Source organism: Eptatretus burgeri, unplaced genomic scaffold (assembly GCF_056783735.1).
Source record: "Eptatretus burgeri isolate ZD-2024b unplaced genomic scaffold, Ebu_testis_v1 Ebu_testis_scaffold_61, whole genome shotgun sequence".
NCBI classification, from domain to species: Eukaryota; Metazoa; Chordata; class Myxini; order Myxiniformes; family Myxinidae; genus Eptatretus; species Eptatretus burgeri.
In genome coordinates, this window is record NW_028222011.1 from 75,002 (window position 1) to 102,500 (window position 27,499).

The 27,499-nt window shown below is 45.8% G+C and overlaps 2 protein-coding genes across 25 annotated transcripts in view; one reads left to right on the forward strand and one right to left on the reverse strand.

Annotated features, from left to right (window-relative positions):
• Window positions 1–1,499: 1,499 nt before the first annotated feature.
• On the reverse strand, window positions 1,500–24,233 carry LOC147007647 (dynein axonemal heavy chain 17-like). 18 transcript variants are annotated; one of them, XM_085866706.1, is made up of 12 exons: window positions 24,089–24,215; window positions 21,505–21,592; window positions 19,083–19,137; window positions 18,733–18,940; window positions 17,533–17,691; window positions 11,891–12,082; window positions 11,588–11,767; window positions 9,660–9,842; window positions 8,661–8,843; window positions 7,762–7,905; window positions 6,288–6,513; window positions 1,500–2,162 (listed from the first exon to the last, which is right to left on the reverse strand). In XM_085866706.1, exons 5-12 carry the CDS (start codon window positions 17,608–17,610, stop codon window positions 1,915–1,917), a joined length of 1,434 nt encoding a protein of 477 aa, XP_085722832.1. In that variant the 5' UTR covers window positions 17,611–17,691; window positions 18,733–18,940; window positions 19,083–19,137; window positions 21,505–21,592; window positions 24,089–24,215; the 3' UTR covers window positions 1,500–1,914. The 18 variants fall into 18 exon arrangements, 16 of the variants coding, with proteins under 16 accessions (XP_085722832.1, XP_085722833.1, XP_085722830.1 ...); XR_015054041.1 differs by lacking the exons at window positions 1,500–2,162; window positions 18,733–18,940; window positions 19,083–19,137; window positions 24,089–24,215 and adding exons at window positions 7,559–7,656; window positions 12,492–12,583; window positions 12,716–12,863; window positions 12,997–13,099 and having other exon boundaries at window positions 6,378–6,513; window positions 21,505–23,750; XR_015054040.1 differs by lacking the exons at window positions 1,500–2,162; window positions 18,733–18,940; window positions 19,083–19,137; window positions 24,089–24,215 and adding exons at window positions 7,064–7,656; window positions 12,492–12,583; window positions 12,716–12,863; window positions 12,997–13,099 and having other exon boundaries at window positions 6,383–6,513; window positions 21,505–23,750.
• Window positions 24,234–26,665: 2,432 nt separating this feature from the next.
• LOC147007648 (uncharacterized) overlaps window positions 26,666–27,499 on the forward strand; it is a 20,025-nt gene continuing 19,191 nt past the window's right edge. The window contains exon 1 of one of the 7 annotated variants that reach the window (XM_085866719.1): window positions 26,666–27,116. Coding sequence is in view for 3 of the 7 variants with exons in the window: in XM_085866717.1 (XP_085722843.1) it covers window positions 26,924–27,116 (193 nt within the window). In the remaining 4 variants the exon portion in view is untranslated. The remainder of the gene's footprint in view (window positions 27,117–27,499) is intronic. The other 6 variants (XM_085866718.1, XM_085866717.1, XR_015054043.1 and 3 more) reach the window with 6 other exon arrangements.

A 27,499-nucleotide genomic window follows, 5' to 3' on the forward strand; every position in this document is an offset into this window, starting at 1 on the left:
ACGTTGAGTGTACAAAAAAAACACAAAAACTCACTCGAGTCCCAATACATTGATGCGGAAGTCCTTGTCCTTCAGAAAAGCACCAGCTCAAGTTTTATCCAAAGTACTAAATAATTCTACAACTTTTGGCCTTCAGGTGAATTGGGTTCAAACCCCCCAATGATGCAAGTCGTCTCAATTTGATGCGTACCTGCGTCCTCACCTGTCGGGACTTGCTTTGGGACTGGTGACCATGACTTCAATTCCTTTCGCTTTATTTACCCAGGTAATATAACTCGACTCCATCAATTTTGGGAAACAAACCTTGCATGAGACTGGGTCACCACTGAGCACGTGGATATTATTCGCCAATGAGAAAGCGCCGAGCTGCCCGAGTTCCACAACTTTTTGTTTTTTTAAACACAGCAAGTCTTATCTCGCGTTGAAGGAAACCAGCAATGACGCACACACACCCCAAGGCCTTGAGTTCTCCAAACTCTTCCTCAGCATTCTCTGTGAAGCCATCCGTCTGGAACAGCAGCTGAGGTTGAAGCAAAACTTCGTGGAATACAAAACGTTAACCGTTCAGCCTGGCGGAGGTACGCGCTCGACCGAGTGCCCTTCTAGTTGTACGTGTTAACATCTTCATATCTGCTATGTTAAACCTCGTGTTGTATTAACGGTTAAGATCTTAAGGTCCTTGAGTTTGAGCCCCTGTCGTGCTGTTAACTAACAACAGGTGGGTTGTCTCTTCCTGGTGGGTTCTCTTCTTCAACAGGTGGGTTGTCTCTTCCTGGTGGGTTCTCTTCTTCAACAGGTGGGTTCATCCTTCCGAGGTCGGCAAAATGAGTGCCAGCTTGCTGGTATCCTGTGTCGGAGAGGCGACCCGTCCAGGATTGTACCCACTGCCCAAGGAGACTACTTTAGGCCGCTCTGCACAGAGCATGGTCCCAATGGATGGATGGGTTGGCTTTACACCTCACCGCAGCTCCATGGTTACGATACACGAACATCTTCCTCTCCTTTTAACACAAATCGGGACTTGGTGAACGGTACATCCACAAAGGATGGGAAAAGGTGTTCACCTGAAATCAAGGTGCACGGTTTCAGGTCGTCGCGTTTACCTGGAAGAGCGACGGAGATGCTGCGGTGCCTCGTTTGCGTCGGGACAGGGAAGCCGTGCTCCGAACGTTCCTCGGGTACTCCGACCGTGCCTCCGTCGATTGAAACGAGCACGTACAACGAACAATGCGAACGTCACAATTGGAAAACAAATAATTATTTCAAACCACCGTCTTTCATTTCTCTCTTATTTATTTATTTATTTATTTATTTAAAACCCACGGGTCCGAGCAATTGAAGGTTGTTTGTAACAGCAGTGGATCAGCAGTTCATGAACCAACTCTGAGAACATGCACACCTTGCTATGAATTCCAATTTTAAGGCCTTCCTGGCATCAGGAAAAAAAACAAACAAAGGATGAAGAAGACAGAAGAAGAAAAACAATAAGAGGAATAAGAAAGGCTCAAAGACTTTGATAAATGTTAAACATGACATAGAAACAGCTGTTGGTGAAAGAAGTTCAAACTGTTAACAGAGTCATGTGATCAGCAATGGAGACACACTTTCTTAGCTTCACAGTTAACTGAACTCAAAACTGGCACAAAAACGTGGGCACAGCACTTTCATTCGTCACGAATCAATCACCTGGCAAGGGGATACCACAGGTGGGTATCAAAAACTTTCAAAACACTTCAACACATCAGATGTCAAGGCCACTGGACAGTCATCGTGGAACACAACGGCTCTTTTACACAGGAGGTGGAGGGGGAAAGGGGGACAGAGGAGGGAGGGGAAGGGAAGGCAGACGTGCGGTGGAACGTTAATTCCGATTCAGCCAACACCCACTTTGAAGCCTTCAATCACATCACCTGTTCACACCTGGAGAAGCAAGGCGATACCAGCCAGCACCCACTTTGAGGCCTTATCCTTTGAACGAAGACCGAAAGTCCACACGTAAGTCGGCCCACGCTCTTGAGTCTTGTACACGGGACATTCGTACACGGTTCGGCTGTCTTGGCGATCGACTAACACGGCCTTCACAAGGATGACCGGCATCGACGGTGTCAGCTCCTTGGGACGTGATTCGGCCAGTGAGCCTGACTGGGTATCCCATCGTGCACCTGCAACGATAAAAACATCTTCTGTTATTCAGCAGGAACCTTGAAGCTCGTCCAAAAGAGCTCGTGACGCAACGTTTCGCCGAATCATTGTCAGTCCATCAACGAAATATATATATATATATATATATATATATATATATATATATATATATATATGTATATGTATATGTATATATATATGTATATGTATATATATATATATATATATATATATATATATATATATATATATATATATATATATATATATATATATATATATATATATGTATATGTATATATATATATATGTATATGTATATATATATATATATATGTATATGTATATATATATATATATATATATATATATATATATATATATATATATATATATATATATATATATATATATTGGATTAATCTCAAGGAAATTGTCCCCAAAAGAAGGCTGTCCTCGGATGACGATAACAATGGAGAAAAGACTGTCAAATTCTGGAGGGTGAAGGCCTGTTCGAGCATTGTTCTCAGGCTGCCATCTTTTGACTCGACTCGAGTGTGACGCGATGGAAATGAATGTGGAACGAATGACAGGACGTGTGATTGGGAAGAGCTGGGTATGTGTTGAGTGAAGCGCACTGTTACTGGATGACCACTGACCACGTGATGTTTGAACGACCAAAATATCTGAAATCAGCGGCTATCAGCTCCCAAAGAGGTGCGGTCTGCATGAAGTGGCTTTCTCAGGTTTCGACACAAAGCATTGAACAATCCAACGTTGGAGGTGTGCCATTTTGAGGAGGTGTGCCATCATCACTTGGTTTCAGGTGACTTATGTTTGTACTGGTGGCTTAACCTGCTGGTTTGGACAAATCCGTTAAGGTTGTCTGGTCACGGACTCCGTACTGCTATGTAAGATCGGTCACGGAGTCACCTCTCGCCGGACAGCATGGCTGGCCCAATAGGTACGGTGGTGGAGATGAAGGCCGCCATCGACCCGGATGTATATTATGGTAAGTAAAAAGTGTATCATCTCTCTCTCTCTCTCTCTTTCTCTCCACCTCTCCCCCTCTCTCTTTCTCTCTCTCTCTCGCTTTCTGTGGTGACCTGCCCGAAGGCAGGTTCTTCGCTGCTGTCGAAACGTCATGGTATGGATTACACCGGAGAGTTTCATTCTCAGCAGCAGTCAGGGCAGAGATACAAATTTGGACGGAGTGGTGGTGCCATTGGCTTCTTTTTTTTGGATACAATATCGAGGCTCATAAAAGAGCTAATATGCAGAACGTACAACAAAGGGAGCATGAGACAAGATGGGCAGGAGAGGGAAGGACAAAGCAGTCTGGAACAAAGATATGAGGATATCTGTGGAAGGGAGAGGGATGGGGCGTGGTACATGGGGTAAACAAGATGGACATGACAGGGACTTTCAGGAAGGAAAACAGGGAATTTGAAGGAGGTGGGTTTGGGGTGGATTAACGGGGAAGAAAAGATCGTGGTTTTGGATGGGGAAGATAAGAGATGGTGGTGAACAGCTGTTTTGAAGACTGAGAGGGAAGAGTGGAATTGGAGTGTATGGGGGAAGAGGAAATATGGGCGCAGAGATCACAGGCGAAGCGGGGTGGGGGGGCAGGCCGGAGAGGGAAGAGGGGGAGGTGTGATGAGATTTGAGGTGGTGGTAAGAGAAGGTGTGATGAGATTTGAGGTGGTGGTAAGAGAAGGAGGTGTGATGAGATTTGAGGTGGTGGTAAGAGAAGGAGGTGTGATGAGATTTGAGGTGGTCGTAAGAGGAGGACGTGTGATGAGATTTGAGGTGGTGGTAATAGGAGGGAGTATGATGAGATTTGAGGGGGTGGTTAGAGGAGGAGGTGTAATGAGATTTGAGGTGGTGGTAAGAAGGGGTGGTGGTAAGAAGGGGAGGTGTGATGAGATTTGAGGGGGTGGGAAGAGGGGAGGTGTAATGAATTTTGAGGGGGTGGGCAGAGGGGGAGGCGTGATGAGATACGAGGGGTGGTTAGAGGGGAGTTGTGATAAGATTTGAGGTGGTGGTAAGATGGGAGGTGTGATAAGATTTGAGAGGGTGGGAAGAGGAGGAAGTGTGATGAGATTTGAGGGGTGGTTAGAGGAGGAGGGGTCATGAGATTTGAGGGGTGGGAAGAGGCGGAGGTGTGATCAGATTTGAGGTGGTGGTAAGAAGGGGTGGTGGTAAGTAGGGGAGGTGTGATGAGATTTGAGGGGGTGGGAAGAGGGGGAGGTGTGATGAATTTTAAGGGGGTGGGAAGAGGGGAGGTGTGATGAGATTTGAGGGAGTGGGAAGAGGGGCAGGTGTGATGAATTTTGAGGGGGTGGGAAGAGGGGAGGTGTGATGAGATACGAGGGGTGGTAAGAGGGGAGGTGTGATGAGATTTGAGAGGGTGGGAAGAGGGGAGGTGTGATGACATTTGAGGGGTGGGAAGAAGAGGTGTGATGAGATGCTAGGAGGCGGGAAGAGGGGAGGTGTGATGAATTTTGAGGAGGTGGGAAGAGGAGGAGGTGTGATGAGATACGAGGGGGTGGGAAGAGTAAAGGTGTGATAAGATTTGAGGTGGTGGGAAGAAGGGGAGGCATGATGAGATACGAGGTGGTGGGAAGAGGAGGAGGTGTGATGACATTTGAGCGTTGGGAAGAGGGGGAGGGAAGAGAGGGAGGTGTCATGAATTTTGAGGGGTGGAAAGAGGAGGAGGTGTGATGAGAGACGAGGAGGTGGGAAGAGGGGAAGGTGTGATGACATTTGAGAGGGTGGGAAGAGGGAGGTGTGATGAATTTTGAGGGGGTGGGAAGAGGAGGAGGTGTGATGAGATATGAGGGGGTGGTAAGAGGGGAGTTGTGATAAGATTTGAGGTGGTGGGAAGAGGAGGAGGTGTGATGAGATTTGAGGTGGTGGGAAGAGGGGGAGGCGTGATGAATTTTGAGGGGGTGGGAAGAGGAGGTGTGATAAGATTTGAGGTGGTGGTAAGAAGGGGTGGTGGTAAGAAGGGGAGGTGTGATGAGATTTGAGGGGGTGGGAAGAGGGAGAGGTGTGATGAATTTTGAGGGGTGGGAAGAGGAGGAGGTGTGATGAGATATGAGGGGGTGGTAAGAGGGGAGTTGTGATAAGATTTGAGGTGGTGGGAAGAGGGGAAGGTGTGATGAGATACGAGGAGGTGGTAAGAGGAGAGGTGTGATAAGATTTGAGAGGGTGGGAAGAGGAGGTGTGATAAGATTTGAGGTGGTGGTAAGAAGGGGTGGTGGTAAGAAGGGGAGGTGTGATGAGATTTGAGGGGGTGGGAAGAGGGAGGGGTGTGATGAATGTGGAGGGGGGGGGAAGGGGGGGAGGTGTGATGAGATTTGAGGGGTGGGAAGAGGGGGAGTTGTGATGAATTTTGAGGGGGTGGGAAGAGGGGGAGGTGTGATGAGATACGAGGGGGTGGGAAGAGGGGAGGTGTGATGACATTTGAGAGGGTGGGAAGAGGGGAGGTGTGATGAATTTTGAGGGGTGGGAAGAGGAGGAGGTGTGATGAGATTTGAGAGGGTGGGAAGAGGGGGAGGTGTGATGAGATACGAGAGGTGGTAAGAGGGGAGGTGTGATAAGATTTGAGGTGGTGGGAAGAGGGGAGGTGTGATGAATTTTGAGGTGGTGGGAAGAGGGGAGGTGTGATGAGATACGAGGGGTGGTCAGAGGGGAGGTGTGATAAGATTTGAGGTGGTGGGAAGAGGGGAGGTGTGATAAGATTTGAGGTGGTGGGAAGAGGGGAGGCAGGTTAAAAAGGAATCAGTTTCTTCGCAAAATATGTCGTGGAATCTTTGAAGTCTCTCGGACTGTTCTGTTCGAAGAGTCCTCAGTTTATCGTCCCACCAGATGGACAGCACACTCATCGATGCAATCAATGCCCCGCCTGCGAAGCATCAGGTTGACCGTTTATTGTGAGGTTGGGAATTGAACTCAGCCAGTAAATGTACAATGAGGATAAGACAAAGATATTTTGTAAATTCCACTTTCGGATACTACATGATGATTTCTGGACAGTCAAGTCAGGAAATCGTGCCGAAGGCTGAATGTATCACACCAGTAGTGTTACCTGACCAGGATGCGTAAGGTTAAGGAGTGGGGTCGGAGGGTCAAGGACACACCTTCCATGAAAAGTCCATGAATATAGGCCTCGTCCTGGCGGGGACTTGTTACGTCCTCTCGGTTCTTTGTTGTCACTTCCACAGCCAAGGCCATGGAGTCAAGCGGCCACTTGTTGCGACGTGCGGTCGCCTGCATGATGGCAGTGAGGAACGATTGAGGGTTGAACAACCCACCAAGCCACACGGTATTCGGGAGGATAAAATCGGCGGTCCAGCCCTCCAGCTCCTGCCAACACGATACACGCACAAAACAAAATTATTATATCAACTTTTGTTTTTATTTATATCTGTTTGTCCGTCTGTCTGTCTGTGTGCAGACGTCAGTGTACGATCGAGGGACTACTCAATTTCATTTGAATGAGATATTTTGAACACGAATCGGAACACAAACCTGCAGCTTCGCGGTCCTTTGGCTCTGGATTTGACAAATTGTACGGAATCTCTTTCCGATGCGCAGATGAAGGTAATTAATGTTTTCTTTTTTTTGTTTTTTAAAAATCTGCCTACCTGTCCTGGCAGTCGAGATTGAAGATCATTCCGAACAGGAAAATTCATGTTTTGGGTGACATCATAAAGTACACAAACAACAGGTACAAATCACGAGTGTGACGTGTTCAATAAGGTGGTGTAAAAGACGGTGCGTCAACAGCGGGAAACTTCCTTTTTCTACAAATTAAATATTTATTTGAAAAGTGTAGAACACAAAATCTCCTTCTTGACACTTTAAAACCCCCCTTCCGTTTTGCAGCACTCCATTGGATAAACTCGTACGTCACCGCGACCAATCACATGCGCCTGTCGCTCCCTCAGTGTTGGGGTGCATCGAGATTCAGACAAAAATGGCACCTCGTCGGGGAGTACATGTACATCGTGCTCGGAAACACAAACCAAGAGCTGAGAAGACCCTTCCCACGTCCTTTTCCTCAAGGCTGCGTGGGGTAAGGTGTTCTCGGAACTCTCTGGCTTGCTGTGCTTTTTGTTTGTGGGCAGAGTCGAGGCTCATGGAAGAGGTAGTAAAGAAAAAAAAATTGTCAAAGTTCTTCTTCCTCATGTTCTTTCTTGGTCTTCTGTTTGATTCCACATAAAGTGGAAGAGAAATTGAGAGCCAGAGATGCTATTGTTGTTGCTGTTGTTTCGCATGCAGCCTGTGGCTGCTTGGCTTCATCATTGTATGGAGGCGTGGCTGTGCCGCTGATGCAGTGCCCCCTGTGACCAGCACGCCGGTGCTCATTTCACCGACCTCAGAAGGATGACAGACTGAGTCAACCTACCTGGTGTTATTTCAACGGAACAAGAGTATCCATCGAACTCAAGACCCTAAGATCTTAAGCCAGCCACCTTAATCGTTAGCCAGAGATGAAAAGAGAGCCTAAAAAACACAAACGAGACCAGGTGATCATGTGTCAACGTTTGATTGTTTTTTTGTCCGTTTTGATCCTTCCTTCATGTAATATGTGTGTTGGTGAACTCATACCCGTATGCGAAGTAGCAGGTCTGAGTACCAAACAGAAAGGCTGAACATGGAGGGATAGGCCCGACGAGTCCATGCCGCAGGCACGGCGTCAAAAAAGATGGCCGTTTCCAACTCCTCCATGTCCGTTGTGATGGTTAGTTCACCCTGAGGATGCAGAGGATGCGGATGGTTAGATCACCCTGAGGATGTTCAGAATTCAGAGGAATAAGGTCAGAGGGGACAAAACCACCATTGTTTGGTGCACCTTGGTTGCACACAGCGATGAATCTCAGTCGATAATCATTGTTACGTCACGTTTGCACATTTGTATTGTTCAACATCGTATTTCGTTATTCAATATTGTCCGTTCACGATTGGCAGACCCTTCTCAGACCAAAGGAAATTAAATGCGACCTTTTTTGGTTGACTTTGAACACTTGGGGAGGGAGGGGGGGGATGTGCCGGTTCGGTCGGCCCATTGTTCTCAAGTCATTTTCAGTGTAAATTCCTGAACTTTTGAACCCGTCCGGGATGCCAGTCCGGTTTCTTCAACACAAGGCCACAACGACCACAGATAATGATGATGATCGTGTTTTTGAAAACCCATGTGCCAGCAGGATGTGATGACGAATACTTTTGAACAAAAAAGATCAGATTCAAATTGTCCGCTTCCTTGGCGTCGAAGAAATGGGGAAAAAACATTCGATTTCTGAGATCCAAATTGGACACGTCACACTTAGTTTCGACATTCCTCCCCCAAAAAAATCCGGAATTGCAAGATCCACGTGTTGTGGAGTTCCCTCAAATGGGACCATGGCTGCACCAACCACTGCTGCACGGATCATGGGCCTTCTTCACGGAGTCGCGAGAGATTTGTGAGCGGAGTACCGTCCGTCCTGTTCGAACGAGGGCACGTGCACCTTGAGGCAGAGTTTCAGTTCTTGCAGTGACCTTCGGATCTCTCTCGTGAGCAGGTTCACGCGCTCACATTCCTGATAGGCGACGACCACGAAAGGAGTTCGCTTCTCTGCCTTGCTCATCAACTCGGCCAAGTTGAAAGGCTCGGGAAGTTTCTGCAACACTTTGTCCAGCGTGGCATTCACCTGCGCGAGACGAGGACCCAGTGTTAAGATCATGTTCGTGCTTGGAGGTGAGTGGCACATTTTCTGTATGTGTGTGTATATTTATATATATATATATATATATATATATATATATATATATATATATATATATATATATATATTTTAAACAGATGTTTGGAACGACAGAACTTTGATATGGATACAAACAAACACGACATAATGGTGACCGAAGCTTTTTGTGTTGCACTCTTCAGGGTAAAAATCGCAGCAAGTGAAGGAGAACGTGAAGGCGCGTGCTTGATACAAAGTCTTAATAAGGTAGACGCTGATTGGTTCAACCGTAATGACGTCACGGTTAATCCGAACGCCCATTGGTCGGCTCATCATCTTCACCTCGAGCTCCCATTGGCTGGAGCAGAGTTCGTCGATGATTGACGTTTGCAACCGCATCCTGGAGAGAGGGGGGATGGGTTTCCCCAAAGGTCCATTACGGTTGAACCGTGACGTTCGGATTAACCGTGACGTCATTACGGATGAACCAATCGGCGTCTACCTAATTGAGACCTGCGTATAAAGCACGCGCCTTCACGTCCTCCTTCACTTGCTGCGATTTTTACCCTGAAGAGTGCAGCACGAAAAGCTTCGGTCACCATTATGTCGTGTTTGTTTGTATCCATATTTTATATATTTTTAAATAACAGGCTTTTGTGAACCTTGAAGCAAATGAAGATTGTATGAGCTGGTTTGGCAAGAAATTATTTGTTACTCTTTCCTAAAAAAAAAAAAAAAGAGTGAGTGCCTGCATGTGAGTGAGTGAGTGAGGTGAAAGTGTGCCTTTTCCTGTCGAGAAATATCTCCTGAACCTCCACCCTCGGCCTGTCTCGGCTGCAGCTCGAGGAGTGTGCGGAAGAGTTTGCTGGAGGTCACGGTCAGAAAACCGATCTCGGCATTGGAGTGAAGCCCGTAGAGTTGGGGGCTTTCGGGGGGCAAATTCTCACTCACGTAGTCGTGGTACCCCTGGGAAATCAGAAATGACAAAACTGTACGTTCTTCATCATCACCGACAACACACGAGAGATCAAGACATCGATAACTTGGTCCTGAACGTTCCTCATGCTCACCGAGCTAACGATGCAGCTTGCACAAAGCGAAATTATTGGTATCACACGGATTATTGCTGTTATTGCACAGGTAATACAATACAATACATGGGTTGCTTCCCTGGTGCATTATCTCCATCAGATGTTCCCCATTGTTCCAAGCCGTGCCAATGCAAGTTGTTTATACACAACATAACTGATGCTACAATCCCTGAGTAAATGGTTCATTAAGTAATAATAATGTAAACGGTGAATAACAGCAAACGTAACAAAATAACCACAAATGGCAATCTTCGAGATTCTGTCCTTTCGGTGCCTTCCGTGCGGAGAAAAGTTTAAGTGCGGAAGGATTTGAACTCTGAACTGACGGCCCGGCAAGAATGTGTCCCGAGCGCCGAAACGTCCTGCGTCTGAAAAATCTTTGACGTTTTCACAAATCAATTACAAGAAAGACGTGACAGCCTGAACTCACGGTATCTCCAGAAGCTTGGATGGAATCCTCGAGACGGTGAGAATGAACGTACAAAACCCCGGTCGTCATGGAATCAAAGGATTTCACTCTTTCTGGCCAAGGATCTGCTGGAAAATAAATAATGCAAAGCCTCTTGTAAAGAAAACCTTTTTTGTTTTTTCGTGCTCACACATGAGAGGCAACCGGTGTCCATCATGGTTCTTGGGTCGAAAAGACTTTTATAACACACGAGCGGAGTACCTGCCCGACGGGCGATCTTGTTCCAAGCGTGCAACGCGTTCTTCTGACACGTGCCTTCATTTGGGCGGTGTATAGGCAACTGGCAGCTGTCTCAATCGCTCCCCAAAAATGCATAAACAAACAAATTAGCATGCGCGTTACGTGCACGAAGCCAAAAAATACTGACTGCTTCGAATTAAAAACACCTCACAGCACTGGAAAACGTGGGGGACAGGAATACTGAGACTTGTAATACCCTCTCCCACCTGGAGGTGGCGCCACATGATACACGTTCACATGGACAATTTGCTCCCTCCCCTCCTCCTTCCTCTCCCCAAGACAACAAGCAAAGATAAAAACACCCCTGTGCACCAATTGGGTTCATGCTGATCCGATGCAGCAGGTATGGATGTAATCGGCACAGAGCAGTCGGAGGAGTAGCACGACACATATACACACACACACACACACACACACACACACACACACACACACACACACACACACACACACACACACACACACACAGACACACACACACACACACACACCAGTCGACGAATTCGAGTAAAGGATAAAGAGCGATGTAACACCTTCCTTGGATGTGTCTGCGTCACGTGAAACAAACACCGTGGTCAAGCTCATTTTCCAATTATCTGGGATACCGAGATCGGAAAATCCTGGCTGGAAGAACGGATTCCAAAGGAAGAAGAATCCTCGTCGTGAGCATCGTTACTGTGTTTCCAACCGACTCCGTCTCTCCGCTTGTCGGAGTTTTGTGAATATGCTCAACCACGTCACCGTCAGCGAAATCTCTTCCTCTCTGGAACCCTCTGCTCAAACATTCTCTTAAAAAAAATTGAATTATCTCAAGATCTTTAAAAATAATAATAAAATAAAAAAAATTAAAAAATCATTTTCTACAATTTATTTGAACCTGACAAAGGTGAGACGAGTTCAACCAAACGTGCCTTGTAGTCGGAGTTTGGAGGTACGGGGAACCCAGGAGCGAGTAACGATTCTCCATCAAGCATCTCGGTCCGCACGAACTCTTCAAGGTACGTTTTGCACAAGCGCCGGTCTCGGTCATCGGTGATGTGTCCGCCGTACATTATTTCCCCAAACAAATAGCGCAGGTCATCCCAAGGCACCTGGGAAGCGAGCACAACGTTCGCCGAAAGTCGTCGACCCGGCACCGTGCATCGTTTTTGAGCGACGTTCACCTTGATCACAAAGTGCACACTCGTATTGTCCGACTGTAAAAACGCGACAACCTTCGTATTGTTCTCCAGGTAGTTGTGCAGGATGTTGACCGAGATGGTCAGGTCTCCGTTGCTGAAGGGGTAGCTGCGGTTCCAGCCCTGTGCGCCGAACTTGCGCCGTTCCGCCACGACGGCGTGGAAGTAGCAGAGGGCAAAAAGCACCGCTTTGAACTCGTTCTCCTTGGAGCACGTCTCCAGGGTGTCCTGCGAGGTCACAGCACATACACATCCATCGTCACACAGCCGCGTGCTCGCGTCCGAAACCGAAAATTAGAGGGAATCGACACGTTCTGATAACATTAATTATGGAGAATGTGAATTATTCCAACCCCAAAATTCCAACCTGTGATCATTTCGATCTTAATTAACCTACCTTACCCAGGTTACCATATTTCCTTCTCCCCTCTTTTCCTGCTCATCGTGTCCAACTGTTTCGCCCACTTTCCGTACTGTGAGCACATTGCCCATTTTACCCACTGTACCTCGCTCTTCCACAGCAGCCTCGATTTTGTATCCACAACATTGTCACTCGGGTCATCCATCAAAGCTCCGGAAATTTTTCATTCCGTTCCGTGACACAGCGAGCAAACAGGAGCAAAATGGCACGTCCTACCTGGAAGATGTTGGAAAGATCCCTTAAATTGAAAATGTAGTGAAATTTCACCGCTGTTGGCAGGAAGATCAAAGCAACTCTCTGATGCAAGGCTGAGGGATGAAAACCCGGTCACGTGTCGGAACACAATGCCAGATGGCAGAAATGATTCAAGATCCGAGCAACTGTTGTACGGTTACAAAAGGATCGCGTCGTGTGACATTTGTCATCCCTGGTGCTTTTACCGATGGCGGCGTGCACAAGCTGGGTACACGCATTTTGTACAGCCGTCCCAAATCCAACACCGGCCGCGTGCTGGCTCAGGATGGTCCTGTAAATCGTGACCAGAGCCTCCGTGCCCGGAAAACTCAGAGCGAAGAGGCAGAAATGGCGCTGCGGGGACACGCGCGGCACACATTGGAATCCGTTGATGTCTGCTGTTGTTTTTTGTTTTGAAAAAAAGGAAACTCTCCTCTGAAAGATATATCATTGACCACGGGGTCCAATGCGTGACCTCTGGCCGTACCTGCAGGCGTGGATCAATGGTGAAACTTCCAGCAGTTGGGTTCATGCAGGCCACGTACTGGCAGTTGTGAATGTCTTTCTGCGTCAACTTTGTCCGATCGTACCTGCGGCATGTCCAAAAAGGGAACAAAGTGTTTGAGTTGGACAGAAGCAACAAACAACAACATCAACAATGACTTTGTGTTAAAGAAAATCCATTTTTCCTTGGTTTGGAACTTTTGCCTCGTGCGTTGCGAGATGTCGCTTGCACGCGACGTCGGCACGGTGGGCCAAACGTCTTCACCTTGCCCGTCATCTCTCATCCTTTCATCATTATTTCCACAAGCTTCAGTGCCCGTCCACAGTTGCCATAACTCTGACGAGAGAGAGAGAGAGAGAGAGAGAGAGAGAGAGAGAGAGAGAGAGAGAGAGAGAGAGAGAGAGAGACAAAGAGACAAAGAGACAAAGAGACAAAGAGACAAAGAGAGAGAGAGAGAGAGAGAGAAAAAAAAAAAGAGAAAGAGAGAGAAAGAGAGAAAGAGAGAGAAAGAGAGAAAGAGAGAGAGAAAGAGAAAGAGAGAGAGAGAGAGAGAGAGAGAGAGAGAGAGAGAGAGAAAAAGAGAAAGAGAAAGAGAAAGAGAAAGAGAAAGAGAAAGAGAAAGAGAAAGAGAAAGAGAAAGAGAAAGAGAAAGAGAAAGAGAGAGAGAGGGAGACTGACTCTAAGACTCTATTCCTCACTCTCCATGCACTGCTCTCACTTCCCCACACCCCCAGGAATACCTCTGGCTACGGCTTCCCTCCACTCCCACCTCATGTTTATATGTGTACTGTACCGTCCACCTAACAGTGATGACTCCATCTACACCTCACTATCCGAAAACATGGACCATCTTCTATCTTCTCATCCAAACTCTCTCTTCCTCTTATGTGGTGACTTCAGTTGTCATCACGCCAGTTGGCTAGGTGTGGGTACCTCTCTCACCTGCCATGGCACCTCAGCAAAAGCTTTCTGCGACTCATTGGGACTGACTCAATCGGTCAACTTCCCGACCCGGATCTCAACCAATGGTACTCCATCTCTTGTGGATCTGATTTTGACAAATTTCCCTGACAATATCTGCTGTTCTTCCTTCGCTCCAATCGGTTCTTCTGACCACGTCCTTGTCAATGTGGACATCTCTCTGGCTATTATCAGAGAACCACCTCACCGCCGTCGAGTCTGGCATTTCACTCAAGCCGACTGGCAGGGTCTCCAAGCAGCCCTCAAACTTACAGACTGGTCTCCTATCACTACTTTCTCGAACATCAACTCATCCTGGGAATTCTTTCAAAGAAACTTGTTCTCCCTCATGCACAGATTTATCCCCTCTCGTGTTCAGTTGTCCAACCCTTCCTCCCGCCCTTGGTTTACTGAAGCTTGTGGCGAGGCAGTTGTCCTGAAACAACTTGCCTTTGCCTCATGGAAAGCAAACCCGACTGAGGGCAATCTCAGTTCCTTCCACAAAGCTCGGAACAAGTGTGTATCTACCCTCAGGAGAGCCAGAAAACAACATCTTTCTCATCTCAAGTCTGAACTCTCAAACCTCTCTCCCTCCTCAAAATCCTGGTGGCGTTTAATCAAATCTGTTTCTGGTGTATGTTCCCCCTCCATCCCCTCCCTTACCTCAAATGGCCACACTGCTGATACCGCACGTGAAAAGGCTGAATGCCCAAACTCGGTGTTTGCAGCTAAATCTTGTGTCCAGAACCCATCACTTTCTCTACCCACCTTACCCAGTCGCACCCAACTGTCCCTGGACTCGGTGTCCTTTTCTCCTAACAAGGTGGAGAGCTTGCTGTCAAACCTCGACTCCGATTCTGCAACCGGTCCAGACAGCATCAGCCCACGTGTCCTCAAAGACTGCTCTTCTGCACTTGCTCACCCTCTCTCTGTTCTATTCACCCTCTCATTTGCCCAAGTTCATCTGCCATCTGCTTGGAAATCTGCAAACATCACTGCCCGGCATAAAAAAGGTGCAAAAGCAGATCCCTGTAACTACAGACCAATCAGCCTTCTCCCAATCATCAGCAAGGTGATGGAATCCATCATCGCTTCAGACATGAAATCCTTCCTCTTCTCCAATGGCTTGATTTCCGATCATCAATTTGGTTTCAGACCAGGTCACTCTACCCTGGATATGCTGCTTCTGCTCTCCCAACAATGGATGGAGGTCCTCAATGCCAGACAGGAAATCCGAGCCGTATCCCAAGACATATCTAGTGCTTTTGACACAGTCTGGCACCCTGCCCTACTCACCAAACTCTCTTCCCATGGTATCCAAGGCCATCTCCACTCATGGCTCGCAGACTTTCTCTCCTGTCACAGTCAACGTGTGGCCCTAAATGGAGTTCTTTCATCCCCTCTTCCTGTCCAGGCTGGAGTTCCTCAAGGTAGCGTTCTGGGCCCTGTTCTTTTTCTGGTTTTCATCAATGATCTCTCTGACTCTCTAGAAAATCCTCTATATCTCTTTGCTGATGACTCCACCCTCTGCCGTACCATCTGTCATCCCTCTGACTGGCAAGCAGCAGCTTCTTCGCTCACTGCAGATCTCGATAAAATCACAAACTGGTCCAACACGTGGAATATGTCTTTCAATCCGGACAAATCTCACACCCTCACTTTGTCTCTTTGAAAGAACCGTTTAGAAAACCCGCCCATCCACTTTCTCAACAATCCTCTGGAAGAAGTCTTTTCTTTCAAGCTTCTGGGTCTCACAATCTGCCATGACCTTTCCTGGGAAAGTCACATTTCCAACCTCGCCTCAAAAGCGAGTCGCCGACTGGGAATCCTCCATCGTGCAAAGTCCTTCCTCGGCCCTCTTGAGCTCCTGACCACTTACAAAGCTTTTGTCCGTAGCCTGATGGAGTACTGCTCTCCCCTCTGGGCTGGTGCTCCTGCCTCCCACCTTTCTCGGCTTCACGCTGTCGAAACCAGGGCATTTAGGATCATCGGCATCTCCCGCAATGAGGCTGAGTCTTTGGGCCTCTCACTCAATCACCGCAGGTTGGTCGGTGGTCTTTCTGTCTTCTTCCGTCTCCTCTCCAGCCTTGCCCCCCCTGCTCTCTCTGCGATTTGTCCCCACCACATTTCTGCAGGGCGCTCAAGGTCCGCCAACAACCCCCTTCTGGTAAAACTACCAAAATCACGAATCACTGCTCATCTTCACTCTTTCATTCCTCTTTTTTCCCGCCTTTGGAATAAACTCCCTCACTCTATTCTTTCCCATTCTTCCCTCCAGGCTTTCAAAACAGCTGTTCACCACCACCTCTTATCTTCCTCCATCCAAATCCTCGATCTTTTCTACCCCCGATAAACCACCCAAGCCCACTTCCTTCAATTCCCCTGCTTTCCTTCCTGAAAGTCCCTGTAATGTCCATCTTCTCTTTCCCATGTTCCCTGTCCCATCCCTCTCCCTTCCACAGATCTCCTCGTGTGTCTGTTCCTCACTGTTTTATCCTTCCCACTCCCGCCCCTCTTGTCTCATGCCCCCTTGCTGTGTGTTTGCTCTCATACGAGCCTCAACAAGGTATACAAAAAAAAGAGACAGAGAAGGAGAGAGAGAGAGATAGAGAGAGAGAGATAGAGAGATAGAGAGATAGAGAGACAGAGAGATAGAGAGATAGAGAGATAGAGAGATAGAGAGATAGATATAGATAGATAGGGAGAGAGAGAGAGAGAGAGAGAGAGAGAGAGAGAGAGAGAGAGAGAGAGAGAGAGAGAGAGAGAGAGAGAGAGAGAGAGAGAGAGAGAGAGAGAGGGAGAGAGAGAGAGAGAAAGAGAGAGAGAGAGAGAGAGAGAGAGAGATAGAGATATATATATATATATATATATATATATATATATATATATATATATATATATATATATATATATATATATATATATATATATATATGACAGCCACGTTGGATCAAAGGGAAAAATTTGGACCTCATGTTCTCTGAAACCGCTCAACGAAAAATATTGAAACTTTGGCATTCGTCATCAACTCCCAATGGGGTGTATCAGGGGACTACGTTGACGTCATCGGCGAAGAGGCAACCCGGCCATGATTGATTGAACTGAAATGCTTGTCTGAAAAAAATAAAAATCTGAAACCTCGTATATCTGATGTGTGACCCGATGTGAGCGAAAAATTAAATTAATGACGTTCTTCATAATCCATGCCAAGAAGCTATGTGACGTCATGGGGTGCAGGGATGATACGGGTGCATGGTGCTCGGCCACAATGGCAGCTTGTTCAGTTAACGATGGTATTTTTGTTCGGGACGAGCACGCGAGGCGAGACTACGCACCCCTCCGAGTGCCGTTCTCGTTTTAAATTGTAATATTATCCTGGCTGCACCTCTCCATTTCATGCGTGTGTCGGTGTCGCACAAGCAGGATGGAAGGTGGCAGCCATGTCCTGTTGGCCAGAATTCACGTGGTCATGGCTACCGTGGCACACGGTTCCTGGACCCTGGTCCTGTAACAGTGAAGGGGGGGTCTCATGCCAAGTTGTGTTCAGTAAATACACACCAGTGTCCGCGGTCCATATGTTGTCGGATGAGCGTGTGGGGGGCGACGGCTTGTCCACTTCGGGCATGTTGGTGTCATCGATGAAATAAATCAGGCGTTTGGTGCCAGGAGGCCCGTAGTTACGCCCGGCCTTCTTTTCCAGAGGTTTTTCCAAAATTGCTAAAAAAAAAAAAAAGGCAAAGCGTTGTTAATAATATGAAAGATTACAATATTATACGAGTACACCTTGAATCTCTCGATGAAGTAAACGACGAGGACCTTGTTTGTTTTATCACAAGGCTTTATGATGGGGAAAAGAAAGAAAAAAAGTGCAGTACTTCCAGGAGGACCAGCAGACGAGCTTGGAGGTGTGCACACTCACCTTTGAGCTATCTCGCTTGGGTTCGAATTTCGCCCGAGCTATAAAATGTTACTCCGTCCCCGGGGATGGAAGTTCAGGCGAAGGACCAGTGTGCCAGCACCGGTTGCTGTTGGTGGACATTGAGGATCCCGCAGTGTGTGTGGTGAAGAGTGACCGAGGTATTGCGAACGCCCTCGCCAAATTACAGCCGAAAGCTGTAGGTCCCAAGTGATCTGGTTTCCGTGGATATCCCTCGTCATCAGGTGACACTGCTCGCGATCCCGGTGCGATTGCTTTGTTGCCCGGGCAGCAGCTCGGCACACAAAACTATAAACGAATTCACATTGTCAGGTTGATAGGACGTCACAAATGGACGGCTGTCTCTTCGGCTACAAAGGGATAAACCATGAGTGTGCTTCAGGGAAAAATGAATTATCAGATTTGATGGGAAATTTTCGAAATTGACGCGTCCAAAGTGCCGATATTGTAAAAGGTTATTCACCGTATTGTTCATTGATTCATTGAACTATGACGTCATAAAAGAAAAGCTGTTTATCACATACTTCTGCTAAGCTGAACGACAAGGAAGATATTTAATCTAATCATGTACAAAAAAAAACAAAAGAAACACATTGGAGAGGTAAGTTTCCCATCTGCGGTCCATTCCTGACTTCCTGCCACGTAAGTATCGCGCAACGATTCCCTGACGAGGCCTGCACTGGGATTGACAGTGTGGATTAATAAATAAATAACAAGCAAGGTAAATACAGGTTGCTGACAAGATGTAAGCACAGTTTTTGTGTCGGTTCCATGCCAGGTGTGAAAGGTGTGAAAGCACAGGTAAGATGTTGCATGCACACCTTGCAGCATGGCAGACGTGGTGTAGAAGTTGAACTGCACCGACTGTATCTGGAACAGATCTTGGTCGAGAGTACGCAGCTTGTCTGCGAGGAGCACGGACTTCCCGGTGCCGGCATTGCCCACGAGAAGAACCGGCCGGCGGCTCTCCATCAGGAGGTCGAGGAAGAAGCGCAGTCTGATCGTCTCAGGAGTGTGCACCAGCACAGCCTGGCATGCACGAACACGCGTGGACACCGTACATTTCTCTCAACCTCCTTTGTACGAAAATAAAATTAACAACAAAACAACGTTTTTGCTACGACAAAGCTGTTTGTGCTCTCAATTTCCGAACCTGTGCAACCACACACACCTCAATCGAATTGGGTAGATCTCTCAAGGTACGACAAACCCGACGGGCAAGCGTTCTGCAGGAAATAATTAAATTATTATTCAAACCGTGGACGTGCAGATCTGAGAAATGAAATAATTTTGGTTGAAGAAGTAAAAATACAAATTTTCTGTTGTTTTCACAACTAAATATTCCAAGGAGAGCACCCTCAACACGGTGACTGCCATCTCTTGCAGTACGTACACAGCACTCCCATTTGCCAAGCAAACTACATCATCAATTTTTACCCTGAGATGAGCAAATCCACATCAGATTCGATACCATTGTCGGGTCAATCCAGATTAGATCGATGACTTGCTACAGATACCATCGAAACCTGTACAAACCCAATTCATGGTCAGTTTGTGGGCGACTACACCGTCTCCCCCAGCAGGTTTTCTGGTGTGAAGAGGGTGTCCAGATGTGGACACCCAGCAGAACAAAACCAGTCAAAGGGCGGAGGAGCTCCTTGTGAACCAACGGACATCCGTATCCAGTGCGCAACTGTGTCGGCCGAGGTCCTCCTGCAGTTGGGGTACTTTGTTTTCAAGAGGTTGGTGGCAAGATTTGCACTCCGGCCACCGGGAAACACTTGATTCCGCAAAAACCCAGAAATGCAAGGAAACCTGAAACCTCCGTGGGAGTACCTCTGGTGCTGCTACCCTCCACAGGGCAGCTCACCGGATGATGGGATTGGGGCGAAGCCTTCGGGACCCCATTCCTTGATGACAGGAGGAAAACCACGGGGTAAACCTCCACGGTCAGAGTGCGAAGGTGTGTGGCTCCTGAGGTGTTGACCACCAGACGGCGGTCTCCTTGGGTAAACCTGAAGCGGTCCCTTCGCGTGGGTGCTTGGAACGTCCTATCTCGAAGACAGGACGATCACCTCTCTCTGTTATCATCTGAGCTTAAGCATATGGACATAGGTATTGCAGCACTCTCTGAGGTTCGAAGACCGGATAGTGGGGAGATCATGGCAGGTGGTTACACTTACTGTTGGTGTGGTTGCCCTGATGGTTACCATGCCCAAGGAGTTGCTGAAGCTGTGTTCAATAAGTTTACTCCAATGATAATTGAGGTAACACTGGTCAACGAGCGTATTATTAGATTAAGGATTCGTGACTCTGATGATACTAAATATTTCAGCACCCACAGTGTGATGTCTGTTTGAACAGTGTGTGATGTCTGTTTGAAAAGTGTGTGATGTCTGTTTGAACAGTGTGTGATGTCTGTTTGAACAGTGTGTGATGTCTGTTTGAACAGTGTGTGATGTCTGTTTGAACAGTGTGTGATGTCTGTTTGAAAAGTGTGTGATGTCTGTTTGAAAAGTGTGTGATGTCTGTTTGAAAAGTGTGTGATGTCTGTTTGAAAAGTGTGTGATGTCTGTTTGAAAAGTGTGTGATGTCTGTTTGAAAAGTGTGTGATGTCTGTTTGAAAAGTGTGTGATGTCTGTTTGAAAAGTGTGTGATGTCTGTTTGAAAAGTGTGTGATGTCTGTTTGAAAAGTGTGTGATGTCTGTTTGAAAAGTGTGTGATGTCTGTTTGAAAAGTGTGTGATGTCTGTTTGAAAAGTGTGTGATGTCTGTTTGAAAAGTGTGTGATGTCTGTTTGAAAAGTGTGTGATGTCTGTTTGAAAAGTGTGTGATGTCTGTTTGAAAAGTGTGTGATGTCTGTTTGAAAAGTGTGTGATGTCTGTTTGAAAAGTGTGTGATGTCTGTTTGAAAAGTGTGTGATGTCTGTTTGAAAAGTGTGTGATGTCTGTTTGAAAAGTGTGTGATGTCTGTTTGAAAAGTGTGTGATGTCTGTTTGAAAAGTGTGTGATGTCTGTTTGAAAAGTGTGTGATGTCTGTTTGAAAAGTGTGTGATGTCTGTTTGAACAGTGTGTGATGTCTGTTTGAACAGTGTGTGATGTCTGTTTGAACAGTGTGTGATGTCTGTTTGAAAAGTGTGTGATGTCTGTTTGAAAAGTGTGTGATGTCTGTTTGAAAAGTGTGTGATGTCTGTTTGAACAGTGTGTGATGTCTCTTTGAAAAGTGTGTGATGTTTGTTTGAAAAGTGTGTGATGTTTGTTTGAAAAGTGTGTGATGTTTGTTTCAACAGTGTGTGATGTTTGTTTGTTAAAGTGTATGATGTCTGTTTGAAAAGTGTCTGATGTTTGTTTGAAAAGTGTGTGATATTTATTTGAAAAGTTTGTGATGTCTGTTTGAAAAGTTTGTGATCTGTGTGATGTTTGTTAAAGTGTGTGATGTTTGTTTGAAAAGTGTGTGATGTCTGTTTGAACAATGTGTGATATTTGTTTGAAAAGTGTGTGATGTCTGTTTGAAAAGTTTGTCATCTGTGTGATGTTTGTTTGAAAAGTGTGTGATGTTTGTTTTAAAAGTATGTGATGCGTGTGATGATCACACCCTTTTTCTTTCAAATTTCATTATTTCAAAGCTCCACTTGAAATTCTTTCAAAGCTCCACTTGACGAAATCGTACAGTGCATCAAAGACTGCTTTCAACACTCCGAAACAAATAAAGCATCAATTAAACACCAATCAACAAACTTCATGTGTTTATGTATTTCCACAACACTGACAAAGGTTCTTACAAAATGCATTCAACTTGTATTATTTGTCATATCAATATTTTATCCCTTTCCTTGTTATTTTTTCCTTTCCAAAACATGCTAAAATATACAGAAATCTCAGTTGTACATATACTCAAAACATTCATCTCATTTGCTATTTCCATGTAAAAGCAAACAGTCTTTATCAGGGTTCCAATTTGTCATCAATAATTCTTTTCACCAAAAAAAATATTCCATTATCTATACAAAAATATGAAAGTTAGCTTCTTCTTTCAAGTACCGAATCCAACGCATTTCGATTTTTCACAGTTACCATTTTAACATTTGCAATCATTATCTGCTAAACAATCCACAGTTTCATTCACAAGCAGTTCCAGAGCAACTGCCATTATTTATTTGTTTTTCCAGTTAACTTGGCACTTTTGTGCTGATGAAAGATGGTCGTCAGTGTTAGAAATACCTCAACTTACTTATGTAAACGTACAAGAAGTACCACTCAATAAAAATCATGCACTTGTCCAATAAATCAGAAGACAGATAACATAGGTAATATTTAAATTGGCTTGAAGCATCATTGCAGTCTTTTCAATATATAATTCTTTTATTTTGACTGATTTAACATTTATTTCATCATTATGTTTTCTGTACTCCGCATAATTCTCGTTTATTCTTTTGTTTGTCTTTCCACAAATTGTAGAGTCATTTTATTTAAATTACAGTCAGGTCAGTATCATCTCCTAATCAGTGAGAGCAATACAGTTACAATACATGGTACAATTCCTAATTCCATTTAATTGATTTCATGATTGCTGTTGGTCTCGCCATTCTTTATCATCTTATATATTATTTCCGAGTTTGTGGTTTCGTGTCGCGCTATCTTCGACTTTGTTCAGCGCTCGAGTAACGTGATATTCGGCTTACATTATCTCAAGGACTATATGAGGTGCATGGTACAAAAAAGTAAATAAAATGGTTCTGAAACAGTGAAATCGTATTCCACTTACTGCATTAAAGTAAAATTACTGCTGATACTCTGCATCAGATCCTTTCTCAAACACACCCACCCCAACATGTTGCGCAGAGCGCGGGTTCTGCGAGTTCTGCATTATGGTTACGTAAATACCATGGTTTTTTTTCCCTTATAACTTGATTTCAAATATGTAGTGTTGACAAATCTGTCGATCAATTTAATAACAGAGACCCTTTTCCAATATTATGTAAGTACCTTAACTTAATATATTATTATCTTGATTCAATTCTCAGTAACTTTTTCCTATCCTCAATTAACAGATTATCAAAGTCCTAAGGTAAAGGATTCTCAATTTGCAATCTCAAAACAAAAGTTTATATCAATTATGACCAAAAGAAACATCATGGTTCGTTCCCAATTTTCCTATTTTTATGAGCTTAGTCTGAAAGTAACTAACACGGTTTCCATACACTATCTCCATTTTTTATGTATTTGACAACCAATCCGGTAAAAGGTGTGTGAAAATCACTTTTCTGATTAATATCACATACAAACATTATCATGAGTATCACTTGTTGGTCCCATTGATCCTAAGATTATCCCCATCACCACCATTACCGGTCAAAACACACTGGTGTACCGTGTCTAGGTGTTCGCAAAACATTGTGCAGATCACACCTGTGTGTTCGGTTATCATAATTCACAAAATAGATTCCCAAATAATTCAAAGATAAGTTATTCACAGGAGTAATGATTAAACATGAGTAATTCACAGCAATATCATTGTCGTCACAGAGTGATTCCATCCATCCATCAAACCCTTTCTGCTGTCCAAGCATTTAAATCCCCCTTAACATCCAATCGACATTATTCCAATCCTCTACCATTGTGACAATAAATAGAATTATCCGATGAAATCTAATGAATTTACCCTGACAGGTAGAGGCCCATATAAACACAACAGACATGTTTTTTTTTTCGTCCGTTTCCCGCACAGAAAGCTATGCAATGAATCTCAACGTATGAGGAGGAAATTAGGCCCATCAATCCTGTGTAATCATGGCGTGTGGTGTAAGTCCTTCTCTTTGCTTCATTAGTTCGCGCTCTCTGGCGGCTTGTTTCACCTCCACCGCCGCTCCTTCCTTCCAGATCGATGTCGTTGCTAAGCAACCATTCCTCTACATCCCATAAACTATGGAGGTTCAAAATGTACTAACATGAACACAAAACCTCCCAACAGCATCCAACACCAGGAGCTTCACAATCAATAACCCTCCCGTTCGCCAACCAGCATGGCTACCGAAGCAAAACCACTCCACATTCAACCGTGTGATTTTAAAACCCTTCCATAAAACTCCCTCCTGTGCATCCCTCCTTCAGTACACTGCTCTCTTGGCACAGCCCAGACGTTATACATGTGAAAACAGCAGACACTTTGTAACACCCACCAAACAACAACAGATAGCTCCACTCCGGCGCCAACAGGCACACGAAGCACCCACCAAACACAGGCCGGCAAGTCATCGCCGGCATTCACCTCGCATCAATATCAAAATAGCCTTTGTATAGATACTGGGAAGCTCGATGTTGGGCCACGCCGGAAGTGAGGGGTTTTTTTTTCCGTCCGGTCACGAAGCCCAATCAACAACAACAACAACCGCAAATAACATTTATTACCGCCAAAAGGATTGTCGTTCTCTATGTCCGAGAATGCGTGCACTCATTCGCGAACGATAAAAAATCGAGCAATCCTTGGTTTCAACATTTTCAACATATATTTCTTGGAATCAATCTCGTATCCTGAATGTAATTCGATTCGGCCGCGTGATGACGTCATCACGCACTCACACAAACCCGTAACGTCGATCAGCCTTATGAAACATGCAAGGTGGAAACAGAACTGAATTTGAATTTAAAATCAAAATGATGCTCCGAAGAAACTATCCATTTATCACGTACCACGTACAGTGTTCAAAGCCAAAACAGCATACAGAGTTTATCGGACCATGAGAAAACCCGAGCCTTGGTCCATTTGACATCCCACAGCTTCACCACAGCACGAGGACTGGAGGGAATTCTCACACATAATCTCCAAACTGTCTGCCGAAGTGGTTTTAATTATTCAATTCCCTATAGAGTTCACACACAGACACAGACACACACACACACACAGATACACACACACACACACACACACACACACACACACACACACACACACAGACAGATACACACACACACAGACACACACACACACATACACGCACACACACACACACACACACAGACACACACAGACACACACAGACACAGACACACACAGACACAGACACAGATACACACACACACACACCGGTAAAAACACTCTCAATGACATTCGCCCATCACTATGAATTAACAACACGTGCAGAACCAGTCATCCTCGTCCTTCCTCCGGATTTGGTGTGCGCAATTCACCTCCTCCAAAGTCTTCACATTTACCATGACGACCAATCATTATCTCCATACAAACACACAAGTTGTTCCACACATACAAGTTCCAGGTTGGAACACTTAACTTACATCGAACACAAACTCAACCTTCCCACTCACATTGTATTCGCCTCCTCGCTCGTTTACCTTGTGTACGTCCTGTCTCAGCTTGTGACTCCGTTAGCCAAGGTGCTAACGCCCTCCAGGGTGTTTCATTCTGTCTCGAGCATCCCACTCTCCCCTCCGCCAACACAGACCTGACGGTGTGTCCTATCTTTGGATCTAAGGGCCCGGTCAGTGAGAAGGGATCCTGTCTTCCCGCTGTCCATGTTATCCAGCCCTGTACTCCCTCACAACATGTTCCTTTGGGTAACTATGTTCTTTGAAGAGTTATTCCCCATTGTATGTTCTTAACTTGTCACGAGCCTTATAGCCTTGAAACGTGTCTCCTTTAATCGGACCGGAATCCCCTTGTCTTACCTACCGCCTGATAGCTCTCTTTTCTCCTTTTAGTGTGCAGGATCAGAGACCCGCTCTTCTCGATTACCTTAAAGCTTTTCTTCCTCTGAAGGACTCGAGACCCTCCCAACAATTACCCCAGGACTCTAACCTGTGGTCACAGGACTCGAACCTGTATCCCCTGTTTACATGACATGACCCCAGGACTCTAACCTGTGGTCACAGGACTTGAACCTGTATCCCCTGTTTCACTCGGGCTTTCCTTGCCCTCTGACCCAAACCCGGTCACCTAATCCGGCCTGACAGCCCCGATGCTCCTCCAACAAACCGCATTCGACTTTCCTCATTTACCGTTACCAGTTCGGAACCCGTGCAGACCCCGAGGCTGCGCTCAACGGAGATCCCTCCGGATCGCGGCGTTCAGGACCCGACAGCGTCCCATCTGGGTCGCCAGATGTGATGATGACCCTCACCAATCCTGGCCAAGAATTGAGGGGAGTCAACTGAGGATTCTCGAATATACGGTTTATTGAAGTTGCACAGCACACTTGCAAGCGGAGGTGGCACAGGGACCAACCACAGCAGTCAGAACCTGTACCACACTAAAGGTTACACTCCAAAAGTTTCATGTATAAAACCTATTCCTAGGTGGAGAAAAGCAAGGAAAGAAAGAAACAAAGATGCAAGTGGGTTTTTTCCCGCTCCCTGCGGCCCTCGGGGAGAATTATCAGTAAACAGCTCCTTTGTCACGCTTCAGACAGCGAGAAAGCGCCGGCACATATTCATAAACAGGAGCAAATCCTTTGTAGATCTCCAAGACTTGTTGACACTCCACTGGAATTCATAACAGCCTGCAGACGCTGCTCTGTGGCAAGGCCATGGCTGGCTTGTTGATATTACATTTTAACACATCGTACAGCAAATTGTAAAACGAGGGCAAAAGCTTGGAAACACAATTTGAAGCAACCAGGACAAAGGTTTGAATCCAGACACCTGGTTAATGCAATTGATGAATGTTTAAATAAGTCAAATGTACAAATATGGGCCAATGGGGCCATCACCTAATATGTCATAACACAACACATTTCTTATCATTTCGGGCAAAAGTCTTTTGGCCAGAAATGACAGCCAATTCAACTTGCAGCAAAAAAGTTACATTTCTGAAACTCCATTGTTACAATTTAAAATACATTAATATAAATTTTTCCCCCACATGCTCGTGATTTACTACTTTACTTTAACCGTACCAGGCGGTGTAGCAGGTGGCGGCGAGTTCGGCGGTGAATACTCATGATGAACTTGACTTAAACCGTACCGGGCGGTGTAGCAGCTGGCGGCCTGTTAGGCGGTGAATGTTCTTCTGTTACGCACGTTTTTTTTTCATTGTACTTGTGAATGAGATCGTGCGAATGTTTAAACTAAATAATAGATCATCATCGGGCGGCGCCAACGCGAACGGCAGAGGGAGATGGGGAAGGAGAAGACGTGGCACGAACCTCGAGACGCCTTGTTGTTTTCTCATCCCGTCACGCGTCGTCCTGACCAGTGAGTGTCCCACACGCTTCGGCTTTGGTTCCCTTTGTCTCCCTCTCCCTCTCCCTCTCCCTCTCCCTCTCCCTCTCCCTCTCTCCGTTTTTAATTACTTTCCCCTCATTATGGAGCCTTCTTCATTGGTTCCTGAGTCGGTATTTCTCGTTCCCTTGAGCCGCACTCGCCGTCCCCAGTTTGACCCGATTTCGTGCTGTGGAGACGTGAACGTGCTGTGTGCGCCATTTCTTCGTCCCCGTCGCGACTTGAGTTTTGTAACATGTTGATTTCCCATTGTTCGTGGAGTCTCGTGTTTAATACCCACGCTCGAGGTTTCTTGATCTGTTTGTGAAGATCCGGATCCGGATTCGACTTCAGGAAGTTTGAATTCATTCTTCACC